We start from the raw sequence: 26,717 nt of genomic DNA, 5'->3' as shown, positions 1-26,717 counted from the left end.
CTTAGACAAAGCCACGTCTGCAGAGTCGTTCATACGAGAAAAGTGTTCATAGCCACGACTATCGTGACGGCACAGTCAGGAATATTTATTGTAGCATCGCACTGGATATAGAGAACGCACGGAGAGGTGGTCTCACCTACTTTTTAAGTGTAGGATTAACGGTTACTGTTGGCTGCAACCACGCCGAACAAGCAATCAACAAAGCACCGCCATATTGAAATGGGGGCAAAACACGAGTCACAAGCAGTTGCTCTGTCGTGCATTGTAGTACAAACGCGTTGAACTTTTGTTTTATTTGCGGCCTTTTTTTTCCGTCGGAATGACTAAAAGTTGCCATGTTGCGGGTTGTAACACAAGGAAGAGTTCGGAGCCGCATTTGAAGTTCTTCATTCTTCCTCGTGAGAAGAAAAGGACAAGCAAATGACTGAAAGCAATCAATCGAGGAACAGTAAAAGAAGACTGTTCCGTGGACCATTCTCGCCAGTGGGAACCTAAATCCAGGCACATTTACGTTTGCAGCCGACATTTTATTACTGGTGAGTAAACTCAATTCAATTAATCAATTTTTTTGCCCCAATTAGCTGCTAGGATTCAATAGACTAGGCAGTGGTTATTATAACCGTAACCGACAACTCGCAAAGCGTTATTTTTCTTTTGCCGTGAACTGCTCTGATCGGTCAATCGGGATATCATTGGCCTGGTGGGAATTGGTTATTTTGCCGTGACGTGCTCATAACGCTTGGAGGCGAATTACCGGTTACGGCAGAAATAATCACTCCATATATACTACCAGTTTTCTTAGTTCCACACAGTACATATTCCACGTAATTGATAAAGGTCAACTTACTGGGTGACTTTATGAGGTAGTTGTAAATGTTTCCGAACTCCACTGCAGGCCATTCCTTCGGATTGTTTTTCCAGCTATCAGCTGCGACTTTGTATGGGCAGATTTGCAGGCCAATACACGCTAATTTTAAGTCGTATTGCTTCCTCGCGTCTGTCGGCAGTGACTCGTGATAATAATAAGTCATGTTTAAGCCATTTTTATGAAAAAAGACGCAAAACACAGCTGAAATATATGAATTTTAGACAACGTTTGTCTACAGATGTTTATCTGTGCGTGCCCCCATCTCAAAATGGTGACACGTTGCTATGCGAGATGACGTCATCGTGACATCACGCCGACTGCGAGAATAAGTAGGTGGATGAATGGAAAAAATGAATAAATTAAAAAAAATTAATGCAGCCTCAACAGGACACAAGCCAGTGTCCTACTTGCGCCGGTCCCAAGCCCGGAGAAATGCAGAGGGTAAAAAAAAGCCTGCATTGGGGGTGCCCCCTCAAGTTTTCTTAGTGCCCACTCTGGTGGGTAAACCTAGATCCGGGCCTGACTTAAAAACAGGTATTGATCTGGACACTTCCATCATAAATCAGGTCAACAGTAATTATTACCTGTAAACACCATCTGTCTGTGCATCTAAAGATCCAGGACAGATGAATGACGACTGCTGTAAAGGTAAAATCCAACAATTTGTTTCTGTTCAGAAGGACAACTATATCTCTTGCTGCAGCTTGTGGAGCCATTAGTGGATGTTGACTGTTGGCTTTTGTCTCCTTTCAAGAGAGCCATAAGCTTTGTTTGTGTACAGGAGACATATGCAGAGCACAAAGACCGAAAGACATGAAAGTAAATTATCCCTATGTCAGAAATAACCCTAGAGTGCAGGCTTTTGTCAGAGCCACTGACGTCATTGTCCTTTAAAATCCTGTTGTTACCACATTGAGCGCAAGCGATGTGCAGGTGCAGAGACAGAGATGGACCGTATCGCTTTTGGGCTCCTGAGTTTATTTTTTCTCTTTTTCGATTGGACACGTTATGCTGCAGGAGAACCAGAAGCTCTCTCCTGCCCTGAATACCAGGAGGCCTTTGATGGCTCCTGCTACGAGTTTGCGGGTCTGCAGCGTCCTTTCCTGGGTGCTCAGAAATGGTGCGAGAGGGGTGGAGGACATTTAGCCTTCATTCTTAATGATGAGAAGCAGCAGTTCCTTCAGCGGCATCTCGATCCAAAGAAGGATTGGTGGCTTGGATTGGCGCCCGCTGCTCCGAACCTCACTTTGGACACTGCTGCCACAGAGGGTGAGAGGGCATGTCACGTAACCCTAACCAGTCATTACAAAAACCCTTGTGTATTTAAATAACTTTTTTTTTCTTACATGAATTTGCATTGAATGTTTAATCTAAATGAACATTATTTTCTCAAGTTGGGATAAATTTATCGAGTTTTATTTTTGTATGTACTCTGTTGCTGTATTTTACTGTCTAATCTCCGGACATTTACAATGGGCATTATCTCGTCGAGCAGCTTTCTATCATCGTAGAGGTATAATTGAGTTTATCTGTTTATACAGCACCAGCACATACACTATGTCCCTGACGGAGCCTATGATCTACAACTTCCTTTTTATTTCCCTTGACAGAACATGAGTCATAGCATTATCACTCATGTGTTTTACAGAATATCCTTTCTGTTGTGTTGTTAGATTAATAAAAATGTTCCTTTCTAAGCTATAGATGAGTATATTTGAAACAAATAGCAACTGGAATAACAAGTGGGATTTTGTTTCCCTCCCCTTTGATCAACACTAGTGTCACTGGCATGGCTGGATGGCTCAGATATCAGCTACAATAACTGGGCGAACGAGCCCAATACGCAAGCAGCTTGTGGACATATCCGCAAAAAATCAGGCTTTCGGTGGGAAGCCTCGGAGAATTGCAGTCAGGAACTGAACTTTATCTGCCAGTTTGGTATGTAAACTTTAAGTTTTTTTTATTTTTGTTGTTATAAATTTTACACTATTGTTATATTATTTTAATATGGTTTAATTTCAGATTCTAGGAAATCAATTGCCTGCGAAGGTCAAAATGCCACTTTGCAATGCGGCTCTGGTCAAGTCATAGAAATAAATGACAGCTTCTACGGTCGAAAAACAATTCACTATTGCCGTACCAAACTCACGACCACACTGTCAACACCTGAGAAGGAGTGCACCTGGACAGATGTCGCAGACTCGGTGAAAGGTATTTATGTAGACACATTTGTTATGAAAAATGCACAGAATTACCTAGACGTTGGAAATTGCATACTGTCTGTTGGTCCCCTTTTCACTTGGGCTAATGTTACCGCAAACAGCGTGAGACTCCACAATAATGGACAAATGACCTGCTTTTAGACACCTGAAACATCACCCCCTTCCCCTTCCAACCTTTTGTGTTCTCGCAGACAGTTGCCATGGACTGCAGGCCTGCCAAGCTCCAGCAGATGCCAAATCTTACGGTGAACCCTGCCCATTGTTGGGAAGTTACTTGTCTGTGGCGTACCGCTGCAAAGATGGTCAGATATACTCCTCTAACATCCGACTGACATATTAGTGATGAAAATATCATCATGCAGCTAGAGTGTAACTCAAGAATGTGAAAGTGAAACTATGTTTTTATTCATGTTAAGTGGTGTGATTTCTTTCTAGGACTCCACTTGCTGATGACTAAATTGGCAGCGGTGTTTGATAATGTCACGATCAATATTAAGTGGCTTCTGCAACCTTATGAGGGAAACCTCACATGTGCTCTGAATGCTGGAGATGGCCACACTATTGATGCCATCACCCCAGAAGAGTGAGCTCTAATTTGTATTCAGCGTCTTATCTCCAAAACCACCACTTTTCAGGAATCCCTATAAATTTTACAGTTACAATTTTAAAACTATACAGTATTGTCAAAATGTTCATAACATTATTACTGGTCAGTGTACAATCTTCCTGCACAATCTAATAAGATCCTAACCAAAAATATGAATTATAAATTGAATGTATATGTATTGGTATATGCTGTAGAACCACACAGATGGTAGCCTCACTTTACAATATATGACAGGACGGAGAGCACAGTGATGCACACATTCAAAACCCCTGGAGATTTCATGGTGACAGTGGAATGTTCCACCAGCGACTGGCATGTGACAGCTCAAAAATCCATAAGCATTCAGGAGCCAGTTGGTCAGTTTGGAGATATCAAATGCTATAGCACCAACACGTCAGAAGATGGCACTAACTGCACCCTGCTCTATACTGGAGGGCCTGTTGAAGTTCAGGTCACAGTGGAGACCGGTGAGTCAAGTCTGTCGATAAACTGCAGATAAACCATGTATTCTCGTTAAATAACACCAAATGAGAACATGTCCTCTTTTCAAAATAGGTACAAATGTGAGTTACGTTCTTCAATATAAGGACTTTTTACTTGCAAATTCCTCGGCTGACCAAGGGGTCACACCATACAACATTACACTGAATGCAAGTGCAGTGGAACAGATCGGGCATGGGTGTCACAACCTGACTCTGAGCGCTTCCAACAGGGTTACTTCCCAAACAGTGTTTGCCCAATTTGAGCTGTGTCTGCTGGAACTAGTTGAGGGGTTGCAGGCCTCTGTGATAGCAGATGATGGTCAGTGTCCTGACTCCAGTGACATGGTTATTGGTGTCTCGCTGGAACATGGAGCCCCTGCGCGGCTTCTCTTTACACTAACTGTCAACAATGTCACACACTCTGAGACCAGAGAAATGCTCAATGGAAGCTTACAAATGTACACCTTTGGCAGGCCAGTTGAAGGTAATTGAATGTAATGGCATGAATTTAACCACACATTCATTCATTCTGTGTATATTCAAAGCTCCCAAATAACTTTTTTGCATGCAGGATCATTTAAACTGAATGTGCAAGCTGTGAACGCTTTCTCGACCTCTGATTTCAATGTGAGCCTGGAAAGCCTATTCCTTGCATGTGAGAACTACTCCACAAATGTGGTATGTACTATGGAACTCAGTAAAAAAATAAGAGTAGCACTATTTGTTTGGAGAAAAAAAAATTGGTTGCAGTTCTAGTTTGTAATATTGTAAAACAATAAAAAAAAATAAAAAATAGGGGGTGGGCTGTATTTAGTGCAGTGCATATAATGTCCACACACCCCTGATCAAATGTTAGGATAATATTTTTTCAAAACATTTAGACCATTAATATGACCTACTATAACTTTGCAACTCAACTTTTTTTGTTTGTTTGTTTTTTAATTAGTCGTCTTTTTGAAAGTGGAAGCTCAAATTAACAACTGAAACATTGTGTCACAATCGAACTGAGATAGGTTCAATTAACAAATCACATTTAATCTTATGGTAAATGGGAGTCAAGACTGTAATTGTTGTCACAAATCTTTTTCATTTTCAGACTGCTGTTGAATCTTATGACCTGAAAGTAATTTCCGCTCCAGACTCTGTGGTCGACTACACTCACAATGTCACCCTCAGCATTAATGGAAGTGTGCCATTGCCCACTAAAGGACTCAGATTTGTGTGGAAATGCAGTAAGTGCAATTGTTCCCCTTTCTGAATGAGTTCAGTAACATGAATACGGCAAGTCACTGTACGATCAGGGTGAGCAATGTATGGTCATAAACGACTCTGATCTGTAGATTCACTGAATATTTACATTATTCCATATTATTTTTGTGCAGGTGGAGACTGCAAATGCAACAACCAAACAAATGACGAAACTCACGTGATTGACAAACAGTGCCTTCCAAAGCCCTTTGAGATAAGCTTTTACACTGTGACTGTGAAGAAAACAGCTTGGTTTAGAAAATGGAGCCAACTAGTGTCTGCTTCCAAGTGCATCGCTGTTGTTCCAAAAGAATTTAAAAATGTTACCATGAGGTAAAATTTAGACCAAGCTCTCATTTTGCCATTTATTTGTCTAAATTATATATTTGTATTTGTGCCAGGTTTTGACATCAGTACCAAATAATACTGTTGAAATAATAATTTATTATTGTCTTAATTCATACAGTTGTGATAATTGCACTTCAGTTAATGTCAATGACCCTGTAAAGTTGAGGCTGAGCTGTATAGGACCTTGCCCAGATGTGGATTGGTACATGGAGGATCCAAAACCTATAACTGCAAGTCATCATCAGACATTTTTATCAATTTTTAAAGTTACTTCAGTGAATGACCATTGTTAAAGGTGAGTTCTACTTTTGACAGGGTGACCTTGAGACCTGTTACTCACAAGAAGGAAGAAGGCCACTGACGAAAATGCAGGAGGGCAACTTAGAGTTTCTTGTTAACAGCCAGCAGCTGAGATATTCAAGGGACAATCTGCTTAACATCACAGTGATAGCTCAAGGTGTGGTTTAAAACATATCTTTTAGGTAAACTGTTAAAAAGAGGCTTGCGGTACACAATCCTAAGGCACAATATACACTACAGAGAGAATAATTGGCTTGGAGTTTCAAAATCAATAACAACCATCAGGCTCACTCCATAAATGTCTACCGTAATCAGCCCAGAGAAATATAAAGCACAACTGAAAAGCGGGCATGTTTTCTACTGGCATACTCGGAACCTACAGGCAACAATAAGTCCACAATAAATTAATCTAATTAAAAATCTCTGAGACAAAAATAAATAAATAAAAAAACTGAAATACTGCTCCAAAGTTTGACACGTATACTGTATATCCCTCGAATATGCCTACTAAATTTCTTATTGATCCATCCACGAGTAATGGAAGAGTAGCAATTTTAATCATCCAATTAATTAATCTATCATCCCTGACACAAACAAATAAAAGATATATGTACATACTTTGTAAATCCCTAGAATATACCAATTTACCAAATTTCATTCTGAACAATGAAGGAGTAGCAATTTTAATTCCGCAATTAATTTTTGTTATTAATTATCCCTAAGACAAAAAATTAATAGACAACCTGGCTGTGAAGATCGATGCATATACTTTCAAATTTCATTCTGATCGGTCCATGAATACCGAAGAAGTAACCACTTTTAGTGTTCTTCCCAGCAAAAGAACAAGAACAACATAAGTATGAACTTGGGCCTGCCTCTAGAGGTTCTAAAAAAAAAGTCATTTTATATACAGTATCTTTTACGAATAAATATAATTAGAAATTAACAAAAAAATCAAAAATCAATACAATTTAAATTAATAAAAACTGAAATTCACTCTGGTTGTGGCCCTCAATTACATGCTAAAGTTGATTTTTTTTTTCATAGCATTTAAATCTGTGCCCTAGAAAGGGTTAAAAACTTCAACTTGGAAGAATAACCGCGTGACCTGACCTCTGTGTGCACTCTCACAAAACAATCCAGGAAAATCAGGGCTCGGTTTTGCCAGGTACACACTCCCTATACCGGATCCAGAGCCAACTCTAGCCCCTTCGTGCAGCATCTTTCCACTATCAGGCACTGTGCTGGACTCATTCGATATCACCTGCCAGGCTAGTTCTTTATGTTCTTCAGGCTGTCTTTATTGCTTCAAGACAGACACAGGTGAGAAAATGAAAACTGATCAGATGAATAACCACCCACCCTGCAGATTTTATACTGTCTCATCTTTCTTGAAGGCAAACATCTGCGTTGCAGCAATTTAGAGTCTGTGAAATCTATCCTTTTGCCTGCTGGAGATGAAAACAACAATTACAATTTGTCTATTGTTGTGACTGTAAAAAATGACAATTCAGAAGCTACCACGACTGTCCACACTCAGGTATTGCATGTGACAAGACTCCCATGCAGAAAAGCAGCATTTGCACTGCTGTTGTTGAATTCTGTTGAAAAAGGATAATATTTCTTGAAGGTACGGAAAAACAATTCAAGTGCTTCTGTGGACACACTCCAGTCAGTTCTAGAAGATACAGTTTCCCAGTTGGAGCAGGACGGTCTTCTCTCTGGCGAGGCCCTCGGCCAGATTGTCACCTCTGTCGCTGACATACTAAACACAGAGGCTGATGAGGGTCAGAAGGATGCAAGGACGAAGGTATGTAGAAAGAATTGTTTCTTTAAATAGTTGAGTACTGAGATATCAATACACCATTTTTTTTCTTTAGCTTAGAGAGCAGATGCTGACCAAAATGACCACTGTGCTCTTGGATTCCCCATCAAACACAAGTCTTGAAGTACAAGTGACAGCCAGAGCTGTGGCTGGACTTACACAGCGCTCAGATGAGCTCAGTCCAGCTGCCCAGGTACTGTTCAAATTCACATTTTTTGACTATGGAAGAGGACTGAATTGCTGTTTTTTTCCATGTGTTTTCATTTTAGGAAGAAGCAAGCTCATTGTTGGTTGACTTGAGCTCTTCCCTCAACACTATCAGTGTTAATCAGGATGGTAGTGGTGGTGATGATGGAGAAGTTGTGGATGGAGCTGCACCAATAGTTGAAGCGGCCAGTAATATTTTGAACGCGTCGTCAAATGTAAGAGCAATATTGATGTGTTTGTTGTCTTTTTTTTTCTTTCTTTTTTTTTTATAAAGTCTCAACTAAATTGTATGTGATCTTCAGGAAAAAGTTTCCAATTCCCTTCTGACTGGGATAAGTAATGTGCAGAATGCCTTGTTGAATCATAAAAAGTTAAATGGAGATCCTATCATCATTGATTCCGATCAGATCAGTGTTTATGTTAACAGGTAAGAGGAAGGTGTCTTTAATATACAAATAAATATATAATATTGCCAATAGAAAATTGAAAAAAGATAACAGCTGAAAGAATAAGGTTTTAATACAGCTCTTTTGTCTGGTCTAATTCAGAGGTCTCAAACTTGCATCTTGGGGTACAATTGAGACCAGCAGGACAATATTTTGCAACCTCCTATTTGTTAAAGTGTAGTATGAGTGTGGTTTGTGAGTATTTTCTACAAATCTAAAATCTAAAATATAATAATAAAATTATGTTATATTAATAGAATTGTTATATTTTTTAAAAAATCATATTTTAAAAATTACAAACCAATTAAACAATAATTTTAAACTATTAAAAAACATAAGTAAAATTGTGATCCTCACATATTTTGCATTTTATGTAAGAAAGATTTTTGAAAATACTTTAAAAAGAATGTAAGTATATAAAAATGTAAGTCATGAATATGTGTACAGTGTATCACAAAAGTGAGTACACCCCTCGCATTTCTGCAGATATTTAAGTATACCTTTTCATGGGACAACACTGACAAAATGACACTCTGACACAATAAAAAGTAGTCTATGTGCAGCTTATATAATAGAGTTCATTTATTTCCCCTTCAAAATAACTCAAAATATAGCCATTAATGTCTAAACCCCTGCCGACAAAAGTGAATACACCGCATGGGAACTACGTACATCTCTAAATATCCAAATTGAGTACTGCTTGTCATTTTCCCTCCAAAATGTCATGTGACTCGTTACAGGAGTGCTGTCAGCATTGCTGCACAGGTGGGGGGGGGGGGTCATTCCCACCACCATGCTTGACTGTAGGCATGACACACTTATCTTCATACTCCTCACCTGGTTGCTGCAACACATGCTTGAGACCATCGGAACCAAACAAATTAATCTTCGTCTCATCAAACCATAGGACATGGTTCCAGTAATCCATGTGCTTTGTTGACATGTCTTCAACAAACTGTTTGCGGGCTTTCTTGTGTACCGTCTTCAGAAGAGGCTTCCTCCTGGGGTGACAGCTATGCACACCAATTTTGTGTAGAGTACGGCATATGGTCTGAGCACGAACAGGGTGACCCCCCCACCTCTTCAATCTCTGCAGCAATGATGACAGCAATCCTGTAACGACTCACATGACATTTTGGAGGGAAAATGACAAGCAGTACTCAATTTGGACATTTAGGAATATACGTAGTTCCCATGCGGTGTACTCACTTTTGTTGCCAGGGGTTTAGATATTAATGGCTATATTTTGAGTGGAAAATAAATTAACTCTATTTTATAAGCTGCACACAGACTACTTTTCATTGTGTCAAAGTGTCATTTTGTCAGCGTTGTCCCATGAAAAGATATACTTAAATATCTGCAGAAATGGGAAGGGTGTACTTTGCATGCGCATACTGCATGTGCGTATTTTTTCCCTGGGCATTTTATGTTTGGCTTTTGAAATCTCTTATGGCTTACTATAGCTCAATATTATGATAACTTTTGCTGTGTTTTTTTTTTTTTTTTTTTTTAATTACCAATTTAACGGAAGTGAATGAGCAACATTAGTCCATTTTTTTAGGAATATTTGATGCAGCTTTGAGTCACCAGACTCTATATTTCCGGTGCCCATCTGCTAAAGTGAGTTTGAGACCCATGGTCTAATTTGATCGTGCGAGTGTACCCAATGTCATGGTCAGTTATTGGAGTTGATATATCTTGAAACGACAAATAAGCTTGGGCTTCTCTGCAGGATTTCTCCTGAAACCATGCATACACAGGATATAAACATACAGAGGAGCAGCTCATCTAGATTTTCCTTTCCAACTCTTCCTGCTGATGTTGTCTCGCCGGATGAGCCTGTGGATGTCCGAGTAGGTGTATGTCATTTGTTAGTGCAGGTATAATTAGATTCAGTTAAAAGGAAACTCTGAAAAGAGCTTTTGTTTACTTTAGTTAGCAACATAATGGGGGAAAATACATTCAAAAGCACAATGATGATGTCCATCAAAATTAAGCAACCTGTTGGACGTGGCCATCTTGTATTGGATCTCGTTAAAGTAGTCATCTGTTCTCACCCGTTATATCTCACAGATGATGAGTTTTGAAAAGAACCCGTACTCGTGGACAGGTGGAAATATTTCAGGAACTGTGGGATCAGTCTCTCTCACAAGAACTAATGGCAATGTCATCCCTGTTAAGAATTTGCCTGAAGAGATCGAGGTTTGAGCAACATGAAAAATATACTTAAACTACGTACACTTACCCAGGCTAAAGTTGTTTGTGATACTGGGGTTGTCAGATTCTACTCCCCAGGCCAGACGTTGGGCAGGAGAACAGTACAGTCTTGGACCTGGCCAATTACAGCACGTTAATAATTGACGTTCCCTCACCTGATGTTACACTGGTCTTGAAAATGGAGCCGTCTGAAAACATTACTTTTGTGGTACTCCTGGGGTCCAAGAATTATCCAACAGCTGAAGATTATGTGGCCAAAATTCAGATGCCGCTTGAGAATATGAAAGAAGGTATGTTAAGTGACTATTTTTGGCAAATAAAAAAGCTAAACCCCATAAAGACCTGGCATGTACCGTACATACAGTTTGTGAACATTACATTTCGGGTCATGAGGGCGGTCATAAAAATAACATTTGGTATATAAGTGTAGCCTACATGAGCCAAAATGTGATGTAAACATACTGTATGTGGATGTCAGGTCTCAATTATAATTATATCCATCCATCCGTTCATTTTCTCTATTAATTTCTATACTATTATTCAGGATATCTACATCACTATCTCTCTTTCACTATCACGAGTTCTGAAACTGTAGAATATTTCAAATTATGTTACATTGCAGGAATGTTTTGTATATGAAAGTTGTTAAAGTATTTAAATAAGTCTGAACGTCTACTTACTCCTTCTGAACATTATGTTTTTGATGTGGCCTGTGTGGCTGTTTTGTAGTTTTGTACATTTACTTAAATATATTGCATTGCAATGCAAAATATTGTTATGTAATGCCTTTGTTTTTAATAACCGTGTTCAAATAAAGAATTGAACCAATCAATACTTTATGAATAACTAAAATGATAAATAAATAAATGTGAATAAAACCAAAATGAATAAAGTTAAAGTGAACTAAATCAGTCTAAGAAATATGTACTGTATTGTAGTTATCATTTATATTGTGTCATTTATCACAGAGGAAAAATATACCTGGGTCGTGAGTCCTCAAGACAGAACAGGAGATGTTGGTGCTCACTTTCTCGTCCTGAAACCCAAAGTAGAGCCAGGCATCAAATCTGTTAATACCACAGTCAATATTGTAACCATTGCCGCCCAGTGCAAATATTGGAATGAAGAAGAGTCCTCCTGGAGTGAAGATGGATGCAGGGTAAATGTGAAACACTGTTTCATTATCGTGACATTTGAAAAACACAACCCTCACACCAAAAATGGTTTTACTTTCTTGTTTCTACAGGTCGGCCCGCTCACCACACCTTTACTCACCCAGTGTCTGTGTAATCACTTAACCTTTTTTGGCAGCTCTTTCTTTGTCATGCCAAATTTAGTGGACGTGTCCCGCACTGCAGAGCTTTTTGCCACTTTCTTCAATAATCCTGTTGTTGTGTGTTTTGTGGGTGCCATTTTCTGTGCGTATCTTCTGGTGGTTATATGGGCACGTAGAAAAGACATACAGGACTCAGCCAAGGTAAACCTAAATTTTCAAATGAATTGTGTTTTTCATGAATCACACAAATTCTAATACTGTGTGCATTTACCTCAAGGTCAAAATAACAATGCTTGAAGATAATGACCCATTAGCAGAATACTGCTATATGCTGACTATTGGCACTGGGCATCGTCATGGTGCATCCACCTCCTCCCAGGTAAGTCACATCCTCCTGTCCTCAAACTATGGCAACGGGAATCTTTGTTTCTGAAGCATCACACCTATTTCTAGGTGACGCTAACCCTGCTGGGAACAGAGGGGGAAAGCGAGCCCCACCACCTGACTGATCTAGAAAAACCTCTGTTTGAAAGGGGCGCAGATGACGTATTTCTCTTGACCACGCACTTTTCCCTTGGAGAGCTGCAAAGCATCAGACTGTGGCATGACAACTCAGGCACACATCCGGCATGGTACATCTTACGGACTTGACTTTTTGCTATTAAATACTTTGCTAGTTCTCATGACCCATGTTTAACCCTTATTAGGGCAAGTGACTATTTTTGGTAATTAGAAAAACAATTTATTTAACTCTACTTTGCTTAACCCCATAATAACATGGCATTGACATATGTGGAAATCACATTTTGGGTTTGGTATGCCACAGCATTAACATTTTGTAAACTGTGGCCTACACATTCACTGCATAGACTCTATACAGTCAACTCTATAAAGTCATTGTACTGTATTTACTGCAGAGGAACTGGGCATAGCGCTGGTGACATCACCCATAGGGTTCAATTGCTCCAAATGAGGCTTGCTTCGGGACGCCGCCATGGCAGACACCATATTTTCCGTCATGTTCGTGAAGCCCATACAGTATTTAGTGTATTTGGGTGGTACGCATTCTCAAGTCTTTCGGCGGGAACCCAAACGCACTGAGTCAGTAAAGATTTCAAAACATCCCGCAAATACATGTGGCTCCTGCCCCCTTTTTATTTTTTTAAGAAATGGATTACATTTTAAAATGGGCGGACTGGCTGGGAATGCTTAGCTTTCTGATGTGAATGATTGCTCCCATCCCTATCTCAAAATGGATTGGACATCTAGCGCCGTCAATGGTAGCCAATAAGTTAAATATTCATATTTGTAGATTATGTAATTGTCTGTCAACTGTGGGCCTGAAAAACCATTTGAGACATTTGTTTTAATTAAGGGCTATGCAATATTAAAAAAAATGTGACTTGACCTGAAATTAATTCCCTATACAATTATGAACAAAAGAATATGAATCCTGCATGCAGGTATGTCAACAAAGTAATAGTGCAAGATCTTGAGACTGGTCAGAAGTGGCACTTTCTCTGTAACTCCTGGCTCGCTGTCGACGTGGGAGACTGCACCCTTGACAAGGTCTTCCCAGTGGCCACAGAGGAGGATCTAAAGAGATTTAGGTAAGACCCACCAACCGTCTGATCATGATATATAATCCAAAAATATGTTGTTGTTTTAGTAAATTAACCATGGTATCCCTAGTTGGCAGACCTAAAGGCCTTCCACAACCATAACTATGATGTGACCCGTGAGAAAGATGAGTTTGACACCCCTCGTCTAACTTTTGATCCATATCGATTTTCGCCCTTCTAGCAATCTATTCTTCATGAAGACAGCTAAGGATTTCCGTGATGGACATATCTGGTTCTCTGTCATCAGTCGACCTCCTTGCAGCACGTTCACTCGTGTGCAACGAGTGTCCTGCTGCTTTTCCTTACTGCTCTGCACCATGTTGACAAGCATCATGTTTTGGGGCATTCCCACAGATCCTTCCGAGCAGACCATGGATTTGGGTAGGCTTGGATAACAGCATACTTAGGCAAATAGTTGTGTTTCAACACAAGGCAACAATGTTAATGTATTTACAGGTCACATCGAATTCACCTGGCAACAGGTCATGATTGGTATCCAAAGTTCTATCATCATGTTTCCTATCAATCTCCTCATTGTGAGCATCTTCAGAAACACGCGTCCTCGGGAAAAAGTTGCAAAATCAGACAAAACCAAACAGGGGAAGACTGTTCGAGTGTCTCCCTCTCAGGCCTCTTCTCCTCAGAAAGAACAGAAGGACATAACACCAGACACGGTGCTGAAGGTCAGTTATCAACCCAATTTGATCTACAGACTCATTTGTAATGACAATGTGACATTCAGCAATGTATTTTCTGAGCTAAAGATTATGACAATGTTTATCAAAGACATGGGAAAAACTCAGTTTTCCTGTGAATTCTTCAGTTTTATTGTTGTGTTGTTGAGAAAGTTCTAAACTGGCAATTTTCAGCACGTTTGTTGGTTAACCTATTCCTGTATAAATTGCAATTCCCTGTGAGCTAGTCTTAATTTACAGGGTTAAAATCTTGTTTTCAATTGGTTGAATTACGGGGAAAATATGTTGCAAGATTTTTAAATTTTAGTAGTTGCTGAAGTTATATATGTGCTGCAGTGCAAAAATGTGTATTTAACATTTTTGGGAAGATTTTTGTTTGTTTTCATTATGGTTGAAAAGAGAGTTCTGTTGCACCCCCCCCCCCCCTTGATTTTTTTTTTTTTTTTTTTTTTGCTCGGTATGCACTTTATTTTTTTATTTCATTTATTTGATGTTTTTAGCTCAAAGAGCTAAAATACCCTAAATATATAGAACATGGAAATACTGCTCTACTTAAGAACTGTGGCATGGCACTTCAAACTCCACATCAAAAAGATTTTTTTTTTTGCTTGTATCAGCTTAGTCACTGCCTTTTTTTGTCCAAAATTGTGGGGAAATGTGAAATACATTTGACATTTAGCCAACAGCAAAGTAAAACACACTTTGGGAATTACAGGGATAAAACTCCACATGACATGTAAAAACCATTCATGAAGTGTGTTTTTCATGATTTCTCCATCAGGACATAAAAAGAATAGCCCAATCACTGTCAAAGGCCATGAAGAGTCCCTTGCCTCATTTGGATCTTCGACCTGGTCAACAGACTGACATAAACACCCTTTTGTCTCTGGTAGAAGACATTATTAGGCAGCAAAACCGAACATCCTCTGACTTTTACACTGATACTGCCAAAAGAGAACGCTCAATCCTCAGTCTTGGGGCAGTTGATCTCCAAGGTAATCCAAAATACTCTCTTGCCTTAATGCAATCATGTTGACAGTACCTAATACTGAATCACAAAATTCCAAATCTGCAGAAAAGACTGTTTGGGGCAGTCCAGAAAAGAACTCAGATGCTTTTCAAAAGAAGAGCAACAACAGCAGGTATCTATATAGGCAGCTGCGTCACGTTGAGAAGAAGCTAGGTTTTCTGGGATCCTCTCGATTTCCGAACCCAGAGAGCTACAACAAAGCCATGGAGCAAGTTCAGGGGATGAAGAATCTCCTGGAGTTTCACCTACCATCCCCCAGCCTAGATGGAGAACAATCGGAGCGTAGTCCTAGTCCAGAAGAGAGTATCAACAAGGGCTCTGCCAAGAAATGCTGTCAAGGTGGGCTGCCGTGGTGGTTTGTCTTTATAGGATGGACATTGGTGATAGCAACCAGTGGTGTGTCCGGATACTTTACCATGATGTATGGACTGACCTATGGAAAAGATCGCTCAATAAGCTGGCTGATCTCCATGGTGGTGTCCTTCTTTGAAAGTTTATTCATCACACAACCTCTTAAGGTGAGGACAGAATAGTGCAGATTTGCTGTGGTTTCTTCTTTATATATTGTATATCCGGTCGCTCACAAAAATGGCAACACACAGTGCTGACAAATAATGCAAACTGACATACATTTTCTTTTGTTGTCAGTGGTTCAGAATTTAAAAGCTGCTTGTTGAGTTAGCCAGCCTTCTTGATCAAAGTGGGTTGGCACTGATATATGCGCATTCACTGCCTGTCCTCCCAGTTCCAGTGAACATCTATTGCCGTCAGTAACAGGCAATGAGATAAAATACGTTGTATAGTTAGCCAAAATATCTATAAACAAGTTCAAAATGAACAATGATCGCCCGGCTCACTCCCTAAACTTCTCACCAGCCCAGAGACATGATAAGCACACCCTCGCACACATGTCCAATACTGGCTTACCATGAACCAAAAGGCAACAATAAGCCCTCAATTAATTAATCTAATTAATCAGCTCTGAGACAAAAAAAAAAAAAAAGATCCTAGGATGGATGCATATAAATCCCTAGAATAAACCTACCAAATTTCATTATGTTGTATCCACAACTAACAGAGGAATAGGCATTTTAATTAGTGTTCCCACCAAGAAGATGAAATGAAAGAACAAAGTGAGTGAGAACTTGAGCCCTCCTCTGGATGGTCTAAAAAGGAAGCGGGTTTTAGTTATTGTTACTATCCACAGCCTGAGCATTTACTCTGCATAGATGGTAATGCATTTAATTTTGTTGTATCTATTTGGAAAAAAAAACTGTTATTAAACATTAAACGATAGCACCAACATATTCATAGTTGGTGTAGGCGTTCCATGTATTTCTTGTTGTTGTTACTGCTTCTCTTCTGTCTCTCTCCTTTTTTTCTGTTCACCTGTAAACTCTCCCTCTTCGCTGCTTTCTCCTAATAAATGAAACACACTGGATAATCACATTGGGAGTATGTCATACTCCCATGTGATACGTTAAAACTGTTCAGACCAAAAGGTCACTCAGATTCCCATTCTCCATGTCAAGCAGCTGAACAGGACCGGTAAAGAAAAACAAAACAAAACATTAATCGTGAATTTTTATTATTTAAAAAAAAAAAATACATAAAAGTACTTAATTAATGCACTTTTGTGGATTGAAAAAAGGTTGTTTCAACATTTAATTCAGGAAATGTTTGGGTACCCACATACAACTGGCGGCATCAGTACAACACTTTGCTTCGCATTTGTCTAGTAAACTACAAAAATATGAATGGTGTACACACATGAGCGATGACACAAACAACTTTGTTTTATAGGTTCTTGGCTTTGCTGCTTTCTTCGCTCTTGTTCTGAAAAAGGTCGATCAAGAAGAATACGGAGAACCTCAGATCGATGAGAGCCTCAAAAACTCTGGTATGTTAAAGTTGCATTCTGTTGTGCTGCAATTTTTGGAGTGGAAACATAAAAGAAGAAGCACATGATTTTAATGTGATGGTCAGATGATTCTGATGGGGTACGAGCAGCACGGAGAGACAGCACGTGCAGTTTCTACCAGCCACCACCTCCAACAGACATAGAGAAGATGAGGAACAACATGATTAAAGAGCAGAAAGTATTTGCTCTTGTTAGGGAGATTCTTGGTAAGAACCCACTCCACATAGTTTAGTTAAATCAGAATATAAAATGTGTCATCTTGAGGTGTTTGCTTGTCATGTAGCTTACATGGGGTTTATGTGGATGTTGCTCCTGGTGGCGTATGGGCAGAGGGATCCCAACGCTTATTTCCTGACCCAGCACATACGCCAGAGCTTTAGCAAAGGCATCGCTGACACTATGAGTATTCAAGATGTGTTTAACTGGGCAAACACTACTCTGCTGACCAACTTGTTCGGAGAACATCCAGGTGATGTTAATGTGTTCTTCTCTGTCTGACAAAAAATCTTTATCATTTTGACACTGCCAACAAAAATTGTAACCTTTACGGGTGAGCTCTGTACGACCTTCTCAACTTTTGAACACACACTGTAGGTCCAACTGTTCGATGTTTTCTTCTTTATTTGTCCCTATTCCATAACTAGAAGTTTTACTCATTTTGTGCCATTGATCATTCAGTTGTCTTGTGCCACATAGGTTTCACCTACTGACAGAGGTAAATTAAATGCTACCTAAATGTAAGTAGGGTTGCAAGCTTGGTATGACTACTCATAGACTTCATAATATTTTGACGGGGTGGGGGGCCGATTAATAGGGAGCCTGCATTGTTGGCGTGGCCGTCAAAGCTGACCGAGTGGAAACATAGGAAAAGAGCTTTTTCCGTTGAAAATTATTTTGAATAAATGCTTAAATCCCTGAATTCATTGTAGATATGGACGTACAGCAGTCTCGATTCTTGATTAAAAGCACAAAAAAAAAAAAAACGTGCCGTTGGCATTTATTTTAAATACATATTGCAAACTATGACACTCAAAAAAATGGGGTGTTGAACTGACATAAAAAAATTATGGAAAGAATTTGCACCTGATAATATTCCTTTCCTTCAGCATTTAGCAATTGTGGCCTTTTGACATAAAGCACACATGTCTAGCCAATATTAGGCACTCATGTTGCGCGAACATAAAGCACTCTTGTTGAGCCAACATATGGCACTCATGTTCACCCCAAAATACATGTTGAACCGACATTAAAGAAATACATAATTTGCACCTGATTGAATTGCTTTCCTTCAGTATTTAGCAATTGTGTTCTTTTAACATAAAGCATACGTGTTGAGCCAACGTAAGGCACATCTAGGGCTGTCAAATTAAATGAAATCAATCAAATCAAACAAATCAAATGAAGGGAAAATGTTTGCCATTAAAAATGAAGAATTCCGGTCATTTTGATATTTAAACGGTGCCGGTCGGTCAAACCGTTTGGAGTCTCCACTGCGCCGAAAAAATGTGGATAATAAGATTATCAAAAAAAGAAATAAAAAATAAAGTTGAGGAATTTTACTAGCTGGGCCTTTGCCTTTCAAAGTCCCATCTAATAAACATGGTGACGGTACCAATGAGGAGTCCCGTACTTTTTCAGGGAGTTGGCAATCCTACTTTTAAATCTTGCAAGAAATCACGAGACAATTGCAATTAGTTGGAAAGACACATTAACATTATGTTGCATCAACAATATCTAATCAAGCTCCTCATTCACTGTTCATGTTTATGTAGAGACTGCATGATTCAATCATGCTCACCTTGGAAACATGATGGTTTCTTGCTGAAAATGCACACTGTCTTTTAGTAAACTTTACAACCTGCCTGATTCATTTTTTTGAGTGTATAGTCAGTAAGCAAATGTAGCTGCGGCCTTATGAAAACAAAGAGCTTTTTCCATTAAAAATTCTTGTGAATAAATGCTTCAATCCCTGAATTCTTCATAGATATGGACGTAAAACAGTCTCGATTCTTGATTAAAAGCAAAAAAAAAACAAAAAACGTGCTGTTACCATTTATTTTACGTAAATATTGCGAACTATGACACCAATGCCTTAGAGGCTAATTTCTCCCATTGATGTTTTTCACGTTTCAAAATGCATGCATGCTATGAAAAATATAACAATTACCTTGAATCCTCGAACAAATCACTCCTGAGACAATCCTTCCTGTTTGTATGCGGTACAGCTTTCGTACTTTTTCAACTTACATCAGGCGTTAGATCGCTGCGTGCGTGTGTTTGAGAATAACTCCTCTCGATGCTGTGTGTGGGCATGCCCCCTACTTGAAGGCAAGGTCCAGTGTATTACAGATGTGACCCGTCAATATAATTATGAAGTCTATGGACTACTCTTACTAAGGGGACACATTGTGAGGAGGGGATACGCCTCGTACCCAGAAGGAGAAGAAGAGGGGAGATAGTCAGATAGGGTTTTGCTTGGGCAGGGTGAGTGTGTAAGCAATGTTACTGGTAGTGGCAAACCCTGTACAGTATTTAGGACAACTCACCTGCGATCATTAATTAGTCAACATTCTATTTTTAAGTATGTTATGGCCAATTCTGGTACCAACAGTTATATACCAGGATTGAATAATCACATTCGATCACTATCAGCCCCTCCGTTTCAAAATGGATTTGATGTCTATCAACGTAGTAATGTCAAAATCAGAAAAACAATGTTAACAAGGATAGTAATTCTGGTTTTCTTCTTGTTGGTCACAGGCTTTATCACAGATGGAAACTCAAAGCTGGTGGGTAACGCTCGCCTTCGCCAGTTAAGGGTACAGAAAAACTCTTGTCATGTGGCACGTCGCCTGCAAGATGCAGTGCATGACTGCCATGCGCTATACTCATGGGAGTCAGAGGACATGGGCTCCTACAGTCCAGGCTGGAGTTCCTCTGCGGCGGATAATACATCACAGATCCAACCCAGTCCCTGGAAGTACCAGTCCCAGGGTAAATTGAGGGCCTACCCCATCTGGGGAAGCATGGCACTATACAGGGGTGGAGGCTTTGTACTTGATCTTGGACCAGATCAAGAAAATTCCAGCAGGTACATTTGACATAATGTTGAGTATGACTCATACTAGTATATAAATTTGACTGATGTAAGTCAACCGTATGCCCCTTCAGATCGCTCCAGTATCTTTATGAAAACCGTTGGTTTGATGCATACACGCAAGCGATCTTTGTTGAGTTCACCGTATACAACGCCAATGTCAACCTCTTCTGCATTGTCACGCTTATGCTTGAGACCACAGCTATAGGTAAAGTGTAAAAAATGCACCTTAAGACAGAATATTTAAGCCTTTACTGTATGTTTCATTGTCTTTAATATAAGGGGCTTTCCAGTTCCGTAGTGAGCTTCAAAATGTTCGGCTCTACCAATCAACCGGGGGTCTCCATATCTTCGTCATGGCATCTGAGGCTATATACTTTCTTTTCATTCTTTATTACATGTTTGTTCAGGTATGTATGTTAAGGATTGAGTTTATCATCTACCATCAGTAAATGGGTATTTGTAATACAGGAGTCACACTCAATGCACCTTGAGTTGTTGAATTAAACAAGCATCCAAACATGAATACAAAATGAAAGCCATAAAAGAACCCTAACTTATATTTCACTATATGTTAAATGTTATGTCAGGCAAAGCTGATGAAGCAACAGAAATGGGCTTATTTCAAAAGTAAATTGAACCTGCTGGAGCTGGCCATCATCCTTCTGAGTTGGAGCGCCTTGTCTGTCTTCATCAAGAGGACTCTGCTGGGGAAGCGGGACATGGATTACTACCAGAACCATAGAGACCAGTATGTTTCAAACATGGTTGCAGACTGGCACTTATCTTTAAAAATGTCAGTATACAGTGCTGCTCGAAAGTTTGTGAACCCCACAGCGATGGTCAGATTTTTTGTAAAAAAAACTAAAATAACCTTATTAAATGTTAAGTTATACCCAAATCCACAATACCGACATTCCAAATAATGGACTGAAACAAAAGAAATAGTTATATCGTCATTCTTTATTTAACAAAAGTGGTTGATTTAAGAAAAACTCAGATATCATGTGTGCAAAAGTATGTGAACCCCTTCAGTTAATAGGATATTGCGCCTCCTTTTGCAGAGATTACCTCAACCAAACGGTTTCTGTAGTGACTAATCAGCCTCTCACATCTACTTTGGGGGATTTTTGCCCATTCTTCCTTGCAGAACGCAGTCAGTTGAGAGAGGTTTGATGGGCGTCTGGCATGAACTGCTCGCTTCAGGTCCCGCCACAGCATTTCAATGGGATTTAGGTCAGGACTTTGACTGGGCCAGTCCAGAACACGAATCTTCTTCTTTTTCAGCCATTCCTTGGTTGTATTGCTGGAATGCTTTGGATCATTATCATGTTGCATGATCCACCTTCTGCCAAGCTTTAACTTCAAAACAGATGGCGTCAGGTTATGTTCTAGGATTTGACAATATTCCTCAGAATTCATGATTCCCTGGACTATGTGGAGTTGTCCAGGTCCTGAGGATGAAAAGCAAGCCCAGATCTTGACATTCCCACCTCCATGCTTCACTGTTGGGAGAAGGTTCTTTTGGTGGTATGCAGTGTTGACTTTTCGCCAGACATGGCGGTTTTGGTTGTGACCAAACAGTTCAATTTTGCACCTACATCAGTTGATGAAAACTCTTTTTAATTTAGTCTCGACAACACAACTGTTAAAAAAAAAAAAAAAAAAACTACTGAATTGATTGATTAGGAAATCAGGTTGAAATAATAGAAAATTCCAAAATGTTGAGGGGGTTCACAAACTTTTGAGCAGCACTGTATATGGAATTTTGCACAATGCAAAGTAGCATTGTAAAGATGATGGTTTAAAAAAAAAAAAAAAAAAAAAAAAAGGCCTTCTTCAATCGTGTATTTTTGTGTACTATAAAATTATATTGTACTTTAAATATTATTTATATACAGTATATTTTTAATATAAATGTACAAATTAATCAAATTTTAATATTAAACAAATAGTAAAATTACAATGAATAAAGTCAGAAATTCACTCTGGTTATGCCTCCCAATAAAACACTTAAATTTATTTTTATTTTTATTTTCTAGTGATTAACTGTCAACCATTGACTGCCACAGATGTCCAATTCATTTAAACTGGGAGGAGTGGCTGTGAATGTTCAGTGGCAGCCAATGAGTTAAATGAGTGCCTTATAAAGTGTTAAACATATACTAGTAGATGAAACATCATCTTTGTTGCTCAACGACCAAACTTGAATTCTAAATAGTAATGTAACGATGCATTGTCTTCAGATATGCCAGTTTCCATGAGACAGCCAAGGCTGATGCAGTGCTAGGCTATCTGATTGCCTTCCTGGTGCTGCTGGCCACAGTCAAACTGTGGCACCTGCTGAGACTCAACCCGAAGCTGCACATGATCACTGCAACGCTCCAGCGAGCCTGGGCTGATATCTCTGGCTTCCTAGTGGTCATCACCATCATGTTTCTGGCCTATTCCATTGCTGTGAGCAGTTTCCCACACTACTAGAGATGTTTTTCTTTTTCATTTGTTGACGTTACGCGAACAAAGCCAAAAGAATCATAGCACAGTAATGCATAGATGCTATGAAAATATCTCCCCGGTGGGGTTTGAGCGCCATTGTTTGGGGTTTGGCGATCTGGTATGGTTGTAAATGGAATGATCTTGTGGTAAAGCCAGAACATAATTGTTTTCCTCCTTCATTACCCCACCATATACTTACAAGCATGAAAGTACAATATTTAAAAAACAACAGAATTGTTTTATAAATTAAATGAAATACAGTGTATCACAAAAGTGAGTACACCCCTTGCATTTCTGCAGATATTTAAGTATATCTTTTCATGGGACAACACTGACAAAATGACACTTTGACACAATGAAAAGTAGTCCATGTGCAGCTTATATAATACAGTTAATTTATTTTCCCCTCAAAATAATTCAAAATATAGCCATTAATATCAAAGCCCCTGGCAAGAAAAGTGAATACACCCCTTAGAAACTATGTACATCCCTAAATGTCTAAATTGAGTACTGCTTGTCATTTTCCCTCCAAAATGTCATGTGAATCGTAACAGGAGTGCTGTCAGCATTGCTGCAGAGATTTAAGAGGTGGGGAGTCAGCCTGTTAGTGCTCAGACCATACGCCGCACTTTACATCAGATTTGTTTTGCATGGCTGTCACCCCAGAAGGAACCCTCTTCTGACGACGGTACACAAGAAAGCCTGCCTGTCTTATCAGACATGGACGTGGTTCCAATAATCCATGTGCTTTGTTGACATGTCTTCAGCAAACTGTTTGCGGGCTTTCTTGTTGCCTTGGATTTAGATATTAATGGCTATATTTTGAGTTATTTTGAGGGGAAAATAAATTAACTCTATTATATAAGCGGCACACAAACCATTTTTCATTATGTCAAAGTGTCATTTTGTCAGTGTTGTCCCATGGAAGATATACTTAAATATTTGCAGAAATGGGAGGGGTGTACTCACTTTTGTGATACACTGTACATTAAAAAATATTTAACTGCCTTTGATGGTTAGAGCTGTCAAATATTTCTCAGTGTTAATTAGGAAAGCTGGCAGTAAATGAGTTTTAAATGCGCTTGCTCTGTGCAATTTTTATGTATTTTATTTTTTTTTAAGCATTTGCACATTTTTGGAGTCTAATTTCTGCAGACATTTTGACACAGACATGTTTCTTGCCATTCTTTGAGTTTAGGCACCATCGATTATAAAGACCAAATACGTAATTCTGTTTTTCAGTCAAACCTGATGTATGGGTGGAAGCTGTACTCCTATCGCACTCTATTTAACGCAGCCAAGACTATGGTCAGCCTGCAGCTGGGCATTTTTAACTATGATGAGGTAAAAATTGTTCCCCTTTAAAACTGACAGTGTGAATGTGAATGCTGCACCTTAATATACTTCCTTGTTGTACCGCAAAGATTCTCAATTACAACCCAGTCCTGGGTGCCTTCCTCATCGGCTCCTGTATTGTGTTTATGACGTTTGTGGTGCTCAACCTCTTCATCTCAGTCATTCTTGTGGCGTTCAGTGAAGAACAGATACATCACAAGGTAATTTGCTGCAGTTAGCAGAATTAAAATGAAAGTAAAAAAGTAGCCCTCTCACTAATTAAGTATGAATATCCAGAGCAAAATCAGCTCAAGTACAAAATAACTGGTGTTTAACTTCTTTGAAAATATATATTAAATAATTTACAAAATTATTAATACTGATACTTCACCGAATTGATTGTGATTTATTGCAGCCATCGGAAGAGGAAGAAATTGTGGACCTGATGATGATGAAACTTTGCAGTCTGTTCGGCATTAAATGTAAGAGTAAGCAAGAGGATGGCAGCCTGATTGAGAAGACCGAACTTTCATGTGCTTCAAATAACGGGATTTCCACAATTTCTCCAGGGCATGTTGACAAGGACTCTTATGTTCTACTTTAGTCAACATTATTACGATATACAAGTATACTGTAACAGCACGTGGGCTTTGCCGCTGTTGTCGCTTTTGGTTGTTTGCTTCGTTTTGTGCAACTTTGCTAAGAATGCATGTCAGTGCATTTCAACTAATCTGTTTTCAGTTAGATTATCTATATCGTACGCTGAATCAGTTATAAAACTGAATTTGTACTGCTGTATATTTCAAGTCAACTTGAGTCATAACTGCTTGTATTGTGTAGAATAATATTTGCTCAAAGTGCAACTTTGTACACATAACACTTTGAACCACTAACATGAGCTGTGGGTCATGACCAAAAGTACAAGATTTCATACAGTATATAAGCGGCTAAAATGAGTTTCCTCCACAGGGTGTCTGGAGCTCTCCTTTAGAGATAGGGTAAAAAGCTCGGTTATCCGATAGGGGCTTGGAGTAGGGCCACTGGTCTGCATTGAGAGGTGCCAGCTGAGGTGGCTCGGGCATCTAAATAGGATGCCTTCTGGACGCCTCCCTGGAGAGGTGTTCCAGGCACGTCCCACTTGGAGGAGGCCGCGGGGCCGACCCAGAACACTCCGTGGAGACTATAGCCCCTTTCAGACATATGCTGAACTCTGTTTAAATCCCGAGATTTAAACGGGTAGCCCTTATGTATGAAAGCAATTTCCCGGGTTGACTGACACGGAGATGACACGGACATTAACCAGGTCACATGCTAGTATAATGTTCGAGACTTACCATGTGTGAAATGAGCCGTTAAATTCCCAGACTGATGACGTAAATATCATGGCGAGCCGATCGTCATTTCCTCTTTCTTCGCAGTAAGATGAAAAGCGGTAAACAAACATCACAATTATCACCTGGAAATATCACAATTAAACTGGAAACATAACGAAATTAAATTGCTACTGGATCTTGGAGCCGAGGAAGAGAGACTCCATCATCCAACTTTGGAAGTGTGTGGTTTATTTTTTGCTGATGCCGACCAAAAATTACGTGAGGGTCGAGTTGCCAACACGGACAAGTCTGAAAGTGTGCTACCTGGGTATATCCCGGGACATTTCCCCATGTCTGAAAGCCATGACACGGGTAAATCCCATGTCACCTAACACGGTAATTTACCGGGATATAAGTCTGAAAGGGGTTTATGTCTACCAGCTGGCCTGGGAGCACCTTGGAATTCCCTTGGAAGAGCTGGATGAAGTTGCTGAGGAGAGGAAAGTCTGGGTTTCCCTGCTGAAATTGTTGCCCCCGCAACCCAACCTTGGATAAGTGGAAGAGGATGGATGGATGGATACATGAACCATTAAATTGTCCCTTAAAATACTCTAACTGCTGAAAAGAGATTAAAATATACATTTAAGCAATATCGTATCGTAAGTAATTATTTTGATAAGTATTAGATGATTAAACCATCCCAAAAACCTGAAGGATGTATTCAAAATAATGTGTTATTATCTGGGCAGGTGTTAATAAGAGTAGTTAATTGAGTGATTGATGGGTGTACTCGAAGCAGTCATAGTCCACCATAGAAGAATATTATGAGCATGAAATGTTCCAATTTAGAAAATCTGATTTACTTTGTTTATGAGTCAACTCGTGTTCAACTTTGGTCTGACCACCGAAGCTCGTATGGTTTCTAAAAGTATGTGTTCCTCCCTCAATTGGTACTTAAAAGAATCATTGCCTGGGTACAGTTCAGTTGTATTTAACATTTAAGTCAAAATATTTGCATATAAGTACAAAAAACATGTTCATTTATCTACTTATCATATGATATTTGAATGTTATGTTAAATTGACCTTTAGTTAATTACATTGTTATGGTTGAAAATGTCCATCGTGTGACAATGAATGGCTTGCAACTATAATAAATAAAC

General features: G+C 39.3%; 1 protein-coding gene across 3 annotated transcripts; it reads left to right on the top strand.

The window, feature by feature from the left end:
• The first annotated feature begins 1,749 nt into the window (after window positions 1-1,749).
• On the top strand, window positions 1,750-26,717 carry LOC130925022 (polycystic kidney disease protein 1-like 2). Of its 3 annotated transcripts, XM_057851474.1 has the most exons (41): window positions 1,750-2,137; window positions 2,648-2,806; window positions 2,891-3,079; window positions 3,282-3,392; window positions 3,526-3,673; window positions 3,932-4,164; window positions 4,253-4,663; window positions 4,751-4,857; window positions 5,276-5,411; window positions 5,562-5,760; window positions 5,894-6,003; window positions 6,089-6,232; window positions 7,219-7,398; window positions 7,473-7,615; window positions 7,706-7,885; window positions 7,956-8,093; window positions 8,170-8,322; window positions 8,410-8,534; window positions 10,286-10,406; window positions 10,627-10,755; window positions 10,835-11,060; window positions 11,739-11,929; window positions 12,017-12,247; window positions 12,324-12,425; window positions 12,500-12,678; window positions 13,510-13,656; window positions 13,850-14,049; window positions 14,125-14,351; window positions 15,145-15,358; window positions 15,439-15,911; window positions 17,197-17,293; window positions 17,380-17,520; window positions 17,598-17,783; window positions 20,075-20,405; window positions 20,486-20,619; window positions 20,694-20,821; window positions 21,002-21,162; window positions 22,658-22,868; window positions 24,150-24,251; window positions 24,332-24,463; window positions 24,658-26,717. In XM_057851474.1, exons 1-41 carry the CDS (start codon window positions 1,816-1,818, stop codon window positions 24,844-24,846), a joined length of 7,440 nt encoding a protein of 2,479 aa, XP_057707457.1. In that variant the 5' UTR covers window positions 1,750-1,815; the 3' UTR covers window positions 24,847-26,717. The 3 variants fall into 3 exon arrangements, with proteins under 3 accessions (XP_057707457.1, XP_057707318.1, XP_057708270.1); XM_057851335.1 differs by having other exon boundaries at window positions 11,739-12,247; XM_057852287.1 differs by lacking the exons at window positions 21,002-21,162; window positions 22,658-22,868; window positions 24,150-24,251; window positions 24,332-24,463; window positions 24,658-26,717 and having other exon boundaries at window positions 20,705-20,821.

The sequence above is a fragment of the Corythoichthys intestinalis genome, chromosome 1 (assembly GCF_030265065.1).
Source record: "Corythoichthys intestinalis isolate RoL2023-P3 chromosome 1, ASM3026506v1, whole genome shotgun sequence".
NCBI classification, from domain to species: Eukaryota; Metazoa; Chordata; class Actinopteri; order Syngnathiformes; family Syngnathidae; genus Corythoichthys; species Corythoichthys intestinalis.
The sequence above is the reverse complement of the archived record's forward strand: the minus strand, read 5'-3'. Positions and strand labels throughout refer to the sequence as shown.